Genomic DNA, 12,035 nt, shown 5'->3' with positions numbered 1-12,035 from the left:
GGGTCACAGGAGCCATGCCCCCAGTTCCAATGACTGCTTTTATCCTTCAAATCCTGGACATCAGCCATCAGCTGTGTCAGAACTGGGGGCTGTGGGACTCGGGGCTTGGCATCTTTGGACTCTCCCCATTTTACAAGTTTGTTTTTCACATAGGTAATTTTTCTCTGTATTGCTACCCTGGGATACTGCCTCTTCCTGACTCTACGTAAAGAACTAGGACATTGCAGGATTCACTGCAGGTCCGGAGCAAAGCCCACTACAAATAGCCCACTTTTCTGTGATGCTTTAAGATTTGCAGAAAACACTTCACATAGATTATCTTATTTGGGCCTCATAACCCTGTGAGGGAGGTTATTATCCCCATTTTACAGGTAAGGAAACTAATACCAAAAGAGATTTAGCAACTTGCTTAGCATCAAACGGCCAAGTAAATGCCTGAGGTGGGATTTGAACTTAGGTCTTCCTGATATCTGGTACAGACATCATCCACTATGCTAGATTCCTTTCGTACTAGTTCAGAGAATATACCTTGAATGTAATCTATTTGTCAGAGGCTCTCCCCACATGAAAAATAATAGAACCATAGATCTAAAGTCAAAAGGTACCTCAGAGATCATCTAGTCCAATCCCCTCATCTTATCAATGCAGAAGCTGAGTCCCATGGAGATTGTATAACTTGTCTAAGGTCATACAGGCACTAGGTGGCAGAACTGGTTTTTGAAACCAAGTCCAGAGCCATTGTTCCTTCCCCTGCCTTCCTAAAAGTCAAGGTATACCTTGAGGATCTTTTACTTAACTGCATTAAGGAATATCTGACCCTTCCCCAAGGGTGGTTACCAGCTCTTCCTACAAGCACTAATCCTCACAAAGCTTCACAAAAGGTGAACAGTTTTATTTATAAAACAAGTACACAGAAAGGGCCCAGCCAAGACTATTGAGGGCCCCTTCCTCCTTCCAGTGGGCTCCTCCATCATGGGCATCTTTCTGTTCCCTGTGGGATATGGAAGGTCTCAAGATTTGATCTTCCATATTGGTTCTCCCTGCCTTGTCCATTCTACCTCCTGTACTAATTCTTTCTCCAACTTCTCTGATCCTCTGCCCCAACTTTTTCTGGAACTTCTGGACTGCCTCCTCCTCTTGTCTCAAACCACTTGTTAACAAATTCCTTCCTAACAAAGGGAAGGAAGGAGATAGAGCCAGCCATCAGAAGAATAAGGCTTGCACCTTTGCAAAGCCCACTACATGTACTTAATATTTCATCCTTAAAGCTGTAAGAGTCTCTCTTAAGATCAATAACACTTAAGAGAAAGGGAAAAATCAATAAAACTATATAGAAGCTTTCTGGGAAAACACTTAATCTGTGTATTGCTAATTACTGTTGCTGAATTCAGCAGAAAGAAAAAATTATCGATCTCCATCTAATGAATTCATTAATTTACTCTTTTTAGATGTTGGTCTATAGGCACTGTGTATTCATTGATGACAAACATAATCGTATTTTCTTTTTTTTTTTTTGTAAGCAAATAAAACTGGTCTCCAAATTCCCAGGCAATCTGAAACTCCAGATTGATTTCTCATAAAACACCAAGCAGTTTTTGTTAGTAAGAGGAGCACAAACCTGAGAATCAAGAGATTTGGGTCTTATGCCAGTTTTGACATGAAATAGCTAAATAACCTCAAGAAAATCGCTTCCTTTCTGATTCTCAGTTTTCTCACCTGTAAAATGAGGGAGTTGGACTAAATACTCATTAAGGTCCAGAAATGTGCTGGAACCAGTTCAAACCAATTGTGAAATTTTCAGCGCGAGCGTTTATACCTTGGAAGCCAACAAACACTACAAATCAGATTTTGATTTATTGCTTTGTTAATGGTCTAAACTTAAGAGAGTGATAAAGAAAATGTTAATAATGAAGATTAAACTTAAAAGTATATCTTCAGTCTGATTGTTAAACATTTACCAGCACACCTCTACATTCTATGATTTGTTCCAGGTTTAATTTTTCTCTCTCATTCTCCACCATTCAGTCAGTTGCCATGTTATTTAACCAGCTTTCACTTATCTTTGTATCCATACCCTCACAGGGATATAACTCTAATTGAAGCCTTCATCACCCCTTTTAAAAAGAGTTTCTCATTTGGTTTCTCTACTTTTAATTTTCCCCTTCTCCAATTCGTCTCTCATATAATTGCTAAATCACCCTCCTGATGCACATAGATCTAGCCACGTCACTCCTGGTTCAAAAGCCTACAGTGTCCCCTCATTATCTCCAGAATAAAATCAAAGTTCCTCATTTGGGGACCTTAATGACCTCACTCTAGCCTGTTTTTTCCAGGCTTACTTCACAAACTCTACCTTCCAGCTTCTACCTGTTCCTTGGATTCAACATTCCATCTCCCACCTTGGACCCTTTCCACTGGGCATCCCCAATATCTGAAATGCTCTCTCTTCTCATCTTTGCCTCTTAGAATCCCTAGACTTAACTCAGGTCTCACGTCTCAGCAGAAGCCTTTCCCAATTGTCCTGGTCATTTGTACTGTTTCCTTCCATGAACTATCTTGTTGTTTACTTATCTGTTTATATACTGTATCTTCTAGTAAAATGTCAGCTACCTGAGGACAGGCATTATTTCTTTTTTTAGCCTGTGACTAGCTCAGTATCTAGATATTTTGTCGTTGTCCAGTCATTTTTCAGTCATGTCTGACTCTTCATCATCCCATGTGGGATTTTCTTGGCAGAGATATTGGAGTGGTTTGCCCTTTCCTTCTTGAACTCATTTTACAGAAGAGGAACTGAGGTAAAAAGGGTTAACTGACTTGCCCAGGGTCACACTGCTAGTAAGTGTCTAAGGTTAGATTTGAACTCAGGTCCTCCTGACTCCAGGTCCAGTGTTCCAGGCACTGCACCACCTAGACGCCCTAGCTGCTATTTCTACTCTCGTCCAATTCCAATCTACTCTTCATGTCTGTCTGACAATAATCTTTCTTATACATAAAACTGGTCATGTCACCTCTCTGATCCAAAGTCTTCATTGGCTCCCTATGACTTTCTGGATAAAGTTCAGACTCCTCTCTCTGGAATATGTGGCTTTCTACCACCTGGCACCAGCCTTCTTTCCCAGGCTTATCTCATAGCATGGTCCTCCATTTATCCAGCACACACATGAGGCAGGACAGAGCTCTTCTTCTTGAACACATACTGTACTCACCCTGCACCATCTTTTCAGTACTCTCCCTTTTCCTCCTCCTCTTCTCTTGTTAACTTCCTACTCATCCTTTAAAGCCTAAGTCACATCTCACCTCCTCCTCTGTGTCTTGTCTACTGTCTCTGGCCAAAAATGACCATCCCTTCAGATTTTACACAGCACTTAGATAACTCTCTAATGCATTTTCCATGTCATACATTTCTATGCATGGTATAATAGCCACCGGTGTCCATTCCTTATCTCCCCACAAAGCTGTAAACTCCCTGGGGGCAGGCAATCTTGTTTTCTCTGGCCTTTGGTTCTCTGCCTACTTCTCTGACCACTCCTTCTCCATCTTCGTTGTTGGTTCATCATCGGTATCAAGTCCACTAACTGTGGATGTCCCTCAAGGCTTTGTCCTGGTCCCTCTTTTCTTCTCTATCTGCTCTCTCCCATACTTTTAATTATCATCTCCGTGATGGTGACTTCCCAGTATAAAAGAGTCAGCCCACATATAACCTATGTCAGATTGCTTGCCTTTTCAATGATGGGGGAGGGAAGGAAGGGAGAGAATTTGGAGCTCCAAATTTTAAGAAATGAATGTTAAAAAACTTTTTACATGTAGTTGGCGAAAAATATTAAAAAACAATTTTAAAATATGGCTGTCATTAGGCTAACACACATACACACACACACACACACAGAGAGTCAGATCAGTATTTATACATCACTTTAAGGTTTGCCAAGCTTGCAAAGCTTTATAAATGTGATCTCATTTTATCCTCACAATAACCTTGGAAGGGAGGTGCTATTGTAATCCTTTTACCTTACAGATGAGGAAACAAACTGAGAGAGGTAAGTTGACTCATCCATGGTTACACAGCTAGTAAATGCCCGAGGCAGGGTTTGAACCCAGATCTCCCTGACTCCAAGTCCAGTGTTCTACCTCCAGGGACACCTCACTGCCTCTACAACATGTTATCACATAGCAGATTGGTACTGACACTAGAGCTTCTTCCTTCCCTTCCCTGCTCAGCTCCCAAGACTTACTCAGATCAGCCACTCCTCCCACAGCCACCCTCCTTCTCCCAAGGGTACTTACAGCTATTTTCTCCAAGAAACAATTTGACAATTATGGCTTATGATTCCTGATACTTTTTAAAATTATAGTCACTTCTGAAGTTAAGAAAATAAAAATAAATGAATGAAAAGAGAGCCCTACAGACTCCTAGGCTAAGCAGAAAGGAGAAAGATCCTAGGATTCAGGTCAGGAGGGGAACTTAGAGGTCAGTTGGCTCAACATCCTCATTTTATTAATAGGTAAACTGAGTCCCTAAGAGAGGAAGTGACTTGCCCAAAGTCACAAAGGTAACAAGGAACAGAGCCAGGATTTTAACCCAGGTTCTATGACTATAAGGAAGACCTGAGTTCAAATGTTGCCTCAGATACTAGCTGTGTGACCCTGGGCAAGTCAATCCTGTTTGCTCAGTTTCCTCATCTCCAAAATGAGTTGGAAAAGGAAATGACAAACCCCTCTAGTATCTCTGCCAAGAAAATCCCACATGGGCTCATGAAGAGTCAGACATGACTGAAAGAAGGAGTGAACTCTCTGACTTCAAATCCCATGCTTTTTCTCTGCGCTGTAGCCCAGAAAAAATGGGCCAGAGATAACAGGGCCTGGATTTGTCTCACTTGAGAGAATATAAACTCCTTTTTGTCCTTCTATCCCCAGAACCTTGCCTGGCACAGAGAAGGCACTTAATACATGCTATATTGATGAATTGACAGATTGACTGCCTGTCTCTTCCTCGTGGGCAACTTTATGTGAGGCATTTGCATGTTCTAAGGACAGAGAAGGGGAGGAAATAGTCCTTCCTCCAGGCTTTGCTTTTAAAAGGATCAGAATACTGCTGGGTTTAGGGACCTTTGGGAATTATTCAGTCTCACTTCTTACTGTACAGAGGATTAGGAGAGGGAGAAGGGTAGGAGGGAGCCCGCAAGTGATCTGCCTCTGGGGTCTCAGCAGACACATTTCCTTTCATGCATATCCTGTTGATCACACATTTCCAAGCTCTATTCCGCTCCCCTGATTTCTGGTGAGCTGTTTGCACCCTGCACTGAATGTGTTGCCTTCTCCCACAGCCCGGATGCAATCCTCAGTAGGAGACAGCACCAGACCCGTGATATGTCAGCGTTTTTGGAGAAAAGATGACAGGGCCCAACATGGGGGTGTCCTGCCTCCTCCAGGCATCTGCCAGGCCCCCTTGGCATGTTCAGTTTCGGTCAGACATGGAGACGTGTGGCCTTAGCCTGCACCCCTGCATTTACCAGCCAGAGATGTAGCAGCTGAGAGATATGAACAGATAAAATATTCATGTTTTATGAAGGCTGCCAGGCAGCCTCAGGGTACAAAGTAGGAGCTGCCTTTGCTTCCCAGGGCAGTCCAGCGCAGCTACTCACCCAGGCTAGGCAGGGGTACTCACGTCTACACCGGGAGCAGTATGGAATCTGGTCTCTGCTACTGTGTTCATCCCAAACTCCCGTGGGTCCGTGTAACCCTGAACATCTCTTCGTGTTTCTTTGCAGTCTGGAGGCTGCCAGCATCGGGTTCATCATCGTTATCGACAGAAGACGAGACAAATGGAACTCCGTAAAGGCATCCTTGACTCGAATCGCGGTGAGTCCACACGATGTTTGCCTGTTTTCACTCTGCTGTTTATGATGGAGAAAATGTAAGCCTGCTGCCCAGGGAAGGGACCCCCCTCCCTTCTCACTTTCCCACTACCAGCAAAGCACATTTCCCCCATCTCTTGGAAGGCAAGAAGCTGGGGAGCGTGTCAGTTTTCAGGCAGGAAGGTTTTCTGAATGCTAAAGAACACTCATTTAAATCCTGGGTCTGGCTAGACAGAGCAGACTGACCAAGCTGGACATTTCCTATCTGTTTAAAAAAAAAAGGCATGATAGGCATGCCTTCATCCTCTGATGACAACACAGACCCTGTCAAGTTGGAAGGTAAAAGTGGATGGGGGGTGTTGATATTGCTCTTTCTGAGTGTCGAAGAAGAGAAGTTGGTGGCTAGAGGGGAGTCAGGAAGAACTCAGTTTAAATCCCGTCTCAGATCCTTACCAGCTGTGTGACCCTAGGCAAGTCACTCAATCTCTCCATGCCTTGGTTTCTTCATCTGCAAAACTGAAGGCGTTAGATTGGAAGGCCACTTCCAGCTGTAAAACTACGACCCTATGCTCATTGCTTTTAAACTGTGTGCTTTTTTTTTAAGCCAGTATAATTCTCAATTCTTCTGTTCTTTTTTAGTCAAATTCACTGGGAAGGGAGGGCGGGAATTACCATTTATTGAAAGGTTTATTTCTGCAGTTATGCTTGAAGTACATTCTGATGCTCTCAGATATGTCCAGATCCCCTGCATCCCAGCTGCCCCTCAGCCCTTTTTTAAAAAGAAGGATTTGGCTTCTTAAAGTTTGAATGACAAAGGCTACGGGATCTGACCAGCGAGGTGGAGTAGTCCGGGAGGCTGAAGAGCTTGGACAGAGGGGATGGCTCATTTTAAGCACCGCCTGCACTGAAATAGAATCCTGTTGTCCCCGAGAAGATAGTGACTAAAATAAATAAATTCCTTCCTGGTAGATTTGGTGCTTCTTTCTTTCATTTGTCAACAGAGTGACTAGATGTGGACTTGGAGTTAGGAGGAAGAGTTCAAATCCTGACTCAGACTCTTACTAGCCAAGTGTGATCCTGGGCAAGACACAGCCTCTCTCTGCCTCAGTTTCCTGGGGGTAATAATAGCACCCATTTCCCAGGGTAATTATGAGGATCAAGTGATATGCTATTATATGTAAAGCAATTTGCACACTTAAAGTGTTATATAAATGCTAGCTGTTATTATTGTCTATGATTTCATTGCTGCGGAGAATTCTCTGACAGGAAATGCCTTCCACCAATACAAGTTAATTAGACTCTTAAAAGGTTGCCTGGGAAACTAAGGGGTTAAGTGACTTGCCCAGGATTATATAGTCAGAGATGAAACCTGAATACAGATCTTTCTGATGATAAGGCTGGCCCTCTCTCCCCATCTTGTATCATAGTCACCCTTCTATTGTGCTTCAGGATAAATAGGATTCCAGGTCATTATAGTGATTAGGACTTAGCAAAATTCCAGGTTCTTCCCAGGGTTGCATGCATGCATGATCTAGGGTAGGAGATCTTAACTTTTTGTGTGTGTGTCATGGCCTCCTTTTGGCAGTCTGGTTTCTACGGACCCCTTCTCAGAAAACTGCTTTTAAATGCACAAAATAAAATGCATGGAATTACAAAAGAAAATCATTATATAGTTACCAAAATAGTTTTTTTTCTTTTTTAGCTTTAAATATTTTCTTTTTCCAATTGTATGTAAACATTTTTAATAATTTTTTTAAAAATTTTATCAAAAATTAAAAAAAAAACAACAACAAATTCTCATGCCCCAGCTGAAGAACCCCTGTTCTTAAGAGACAAGGAGGGGAGAACACTGCTTCTACCCTGACAGCTTGATTCCTGGAGTCTATTTGTGGCTGTAGAATTATCCTTTCTAGTGACTCCACCCACACTTGGCATCTTGAGGCTACAACTATAGGCTCAGAGCTTCATAACCATTTCTTACTCATTTAACTCCAAGACATATGAGATTTGAAGAGCTGGTCTGAAGTGGGGAAGGAAAGACAGGGAAAGGAGTTTCTTTTTCCCTCTGGAAGCTCCTAGCAGAAGAAAAATTGGGTAACTAAACAGGGCTGATACTCTCTGTGGAACATTCCTAGGCGTGGTGAATTGTAGATGGGTGTTGGCAGTTCTTCTGCGTCCCCACTCCATCCTAGGAATTCTCTAGCAGGGTTTGCCTGCCAAGGGACACCTAGTTCCCTCCAGATCAGTGGGCACCTGGTCATTTGGAATGTGGTAACGGCCATGGTGCCAGTGATTGTTTCTGCCTTCTGTCATGGATCCTCTCTCCTTTAACACCTCCCTCTGTTGGGGTCTGCCCAGGATCCCACTGGGGTGAAGGGCCTCTAGATAATATTTCCCTTTACTCATTAGCCTCCTGCAGAGAGTGAGTCCACATTTAGTGCTACAAGAGACGTCAGTAGTGATCAGCTCTAGCTCCCTATTTTATGGATAAATAGCCTAATATCCAAGTGAAACTAAGAGGTTTGCCACACACCACATAAATTGTGAATGAAAGAACCACAATTCAAATCCAGGTCCTCTCACTGGGGATCGTGACACCATTTTGTGCACGCCTTTTTAAACATTAAACCACAATATAGCAAACACCTCTAATTTGTGATGGGGTAACACCATTGTTAACGACGGCAACCACATCTGATTGGATGGAACCCCGTACTTAGCTCAAGACATTTAAGTAGATTAGGAGCACAGACTTTGCTTGGGACACCAGCTTCTCTGCACTCAGAATTCAAGCCCAGCACCTGTGGACAAAAGTGCATGAAAGTGGGATGGTCCCTGTCCTCAGAGAGCATGCTCATGACTGGTAGAAGGAATGAGGATGTGGATCAGTTAATACGAGGTGGTCTGACGAAGAAGAAGGCATTAACAAACCGCTAGGTGTGCGAGAACTTAATACCTAGGGAAGGAGAGGAGGGGCTCAGGAAATGTTTAAATACTGTTGGACATGCACAATTCAATTCAACAAGCATTTATTAAGTGTCTACTATGTGCCAAGTACCATGGAAACAAATGCACAGTTGAGAGTCCCCACCCTCTAAGAATTTACCTTTTACTGATGGAAACACCCCATTTTCCCCGACATCCCAGAGATGATTTCATTTGGTCTGTCTCCCAGACTTCTTCCATCCGCATCCAAACTGGGCCATTTGGGGCGCTTCCCTGGGCTTCTCCTTTAATTACTCATGGTTCACTTCAGGACAGTTGCATCACCTAGCATGAGATTCAGGGTGCCAGGGGGTCTTGGATGTGAGATGCCTTTCCTCATGAACTTTTTTCATCATTCCAGGGAGCATTTCCAGGAAACCTGCAGCTCGTCTTTGTCCTTCGGCCATCCCGCTTTATCCAAAGGACCATCGCTGACATTGGCATTAAACTCTATAGAGATGACTTTAAAATGAAGGTACCGGTAAGCACACCCTTCCATCTTCCATTTTCTTTGTCAAAATTTCTGTCTCTACTTCTCTCATCTCCTCTTCCTTCCTCCTCTCTTCTCTTTTTCTATTTCTTTTCATCCTCTTCTTCTCATCCTTCTTCCCCTTTCTCATCCTCATCATCTTCTTCCTCTTCCTCCTCCTCCTCCTCCCCCCTCCTCCTTCTTCCCCCCTCCTCTTCCTCCTCCTCTTTCTTCTTCTTCTTCTTCTTCACCTCTTCCTTTTTCTTCTCCTCCTTCTTCTCTTTCTTCTCTTTCTTCTTCTTCTTCTTCTTCTTCTTCTTCTTCTTCTTCATCTTCTTCTCTTCCTTCTCCTTTCCCTCCTCCTCCTTCTCCTCTTCCTCCTCCTCCTCCTCCTCCTTTTTCTTCTTCTCCTCCTCCTCTTCCCTCTTCTTCTTTCATCTGTTCCTATCTTCCTCTTTTTATACACCAAATCTTTCACAAGTGCCTTCCACTATACAATGGATATACAGATAGATAAAATATGGCCCCTGTAGTGAAGGAGATTATCATCTAGTTCCAAAGACAAGACAATATGCACATAAAAATATTATTGACAATCCAAAGCAGTATATGTTAGGTGCCAATGGCTTGGTCTCAATTCAATTTAACACACATTTTCTGAGTGTCTCCTATGTGCAGGGCACTGTGGTAAGTACTAGGGATACAGAGAGAAAGATAAAAATACTTTCTACCCTCAAGGAGCTTATATTCTACTGAGAAAATAAGTGAAATAATCAATAGAGAGCCCACCTTCAAACCCAGAAGTCAGGCCTCAATCCCTGCCTCTAACACATTCTGGCTGTGTGACTATGGGCATATCATTTAACCCTCTGTGCCCCAGAAAATGCTCTAAATGACTCATTTCCAGAGTAGGTGCTGGGCTGCATGAGTAGGAGGTGTTTTCTGACCAGGATTTCCTGACACCAATGAAATCACAGGTCTAGACAAAGCATAAAAAAGAAGTGATTTAGGAGTTTACCAAAGGGAAAGATGACTATGGCTTTGGAGCAGTCACAGGTCCCAGTGGGCCTCAGAAGCTGGGTGAGAATTGCACAGGCAGAGAGAAGGGGGTGGCATTTTGGGCTGGGGGGAGGGGTAGAGACCTGGGTAAAGGGGTGAGAAGTGAGGTCTGGAAGGTGTATTGTATCAAAATGAGGAGTTTGGAATTGATCCATGGGATTTCAGAAGTTTTCCAAGGAGGGGTGTGTGTGTGTGTGTGTGTGTGTGTGTGTGTGTTTGTGTTATGTTTCAACAATCCAGCTAGCAGCTGCTGTGGGGGGTGTAAAATCAACAACAACCAGCTCAGAGAATGCTGCAAAAGCCCAGGTTCTTTTGATCTGTTTTACTAAGGAGAGCAACATTAAGGGGTTAACAAGCTTACTTTAATCCAGCATACAAATACCACTCACTTAGTTCAGGAGAAAAAGCCAGCACCCTGAACTTCAGAGCAAATACAAACAAATTACAAACAATGACAGACAGGCCACATACAATTCATAGTTACCAACATCTAAGTTAAGCCCATAACAAGGGCTGGCCCAGAGTCACATGCGCCACCACTGCTCCTAAAAAGAGAAAGCCAATCCCTGGTTTTCATATCTTTTTCAGGGTCAAGGGTGAGTCACACATGCGACTCACCCATGTGACCTAAAATCATCACAAAGAGGCGACTTAAACCCAAGTGGTCTAAAAGCCTCTGATGTCCCAAACATGCCACTCAAACCCATGTAAGCTAGGCCCTCCCCTGAGGCAAGGAGGTCACCAAGGACTCCCAATCTAGTCAAGGAAACAAAGGCCAAACTCTTCAAGGGCACTTGGTTGAACTGAGTGCTAAGAGCCCATTTTGATTGCCAACATATATGAAAATTATGTTTATAGGATTATAATCCCCAGGATTAACCTGGGGATGATGTGCATGGGGGTGCAAGGAACAGAGTAACCCTACAACTGCTTCTGTCACTGTGTGAAGGATATAGAAAGATAAAATGTGGTCATACCCTAAGCAACTTAGAGTGTGCTTGTGCAGACGAGCCCTACCCACAGGAGATACTTAACAATCCAAGACCGAGTATGTTAGGGGACACTGGCATGGGAGTAATTAAATTCAATTGAATTCGGTTCAATTCAACGCAATAAACATTTATTAAGTGGAGATGGCAAGGTCAGTTAGAATGGCAGTGAAGTAGAGGAGGCAGTTGAGCCTGGGTTGTAGGGAGCTGGAAAGTGGAAAGGAAGGGGTGGATTTGAGAGCTAGAAGGAAGACAGAAGGGACAGCCCAGAGTGGTGAGTGGATATTAGGGTAAGGGTTTTTATTCTCTTCTCACTTCCCCCTTTTGGTTTTGGGGTTTTTTTGTTCCCCTTTTGGTTCATTTGTCAAATGATTTGTTCTGCACCCTTTGGGATTAAGCCAGCCTCAGAGTATATTTTCCTTTTTCTCCATTGTCCTCCCTGCCAAAGAACTTTCCCCCATCTGGGTTAAAGAGATGAGATGAGCATTAAAGGAAATGTAGCCCAGATGTTTCTGATTCAGTTATCCTGAAGTCAGCAAAAAATGGTTAAAAAAATAAATCAGTCTTCAACATACAGGAAACTCATGATCATTTCCATGAGCCATTCAAGCCTTGCTTTCCTTATAGAAATGAAGACTTGGTGCATTTTGCCAGCCCTTGAAACTAATATCCCTAGAA

The 12,035-nt window shown here is 43.2% G+C and overlaps 1 protein-coding gene across 1 annotated transcript in view; it reads left to right on the top strand.

Annotated features, from left to right (window-relative positions):
• MCF2L2 (MCF.2 cell line derived transforming sequence-like 2) overlaps positions 1–12,035 on the top strand; it is a 280,804-nt gene that overhangs the window by 33,203 nt on the left and 235,566 nt on the right. The window contains exons 4-5 of the mRNA XM_036755690.1: positions 5,769–5,859; positions 9,202–9,321. Of these exons, the coding sequence (XP_036611585.1) occupies positions 5,769–5,859; positions 9,202–9,321 (211 nt within the window). The remainder of the gene's footprint in view (positions 1–5,768; positions 5,860–9,201; positions 9,322–12,035) is intronic.

Source organism: Trichosurus vulpecula, chromosome 4 (assembly GCF_011100635.1).
Source record: "Trichosurus vulpecula isolate mTriVul1 chromosome 4, mTriVul1.pri, whole genome shotgun sequence".
Classification (NCBI taxonomy): domain Eukaryota; kingdom Metazoa; phylum Chordata; class Mammalia; order Diprotodontia; family Phalangeridae; genus Trichosurus; species Trichosurus vulpecula.
The sequence above is the reverse complement of the archived record's forward strand: the minus strand, read 5'-3'. Positions and strand labels throughout refer to the sequence as shown.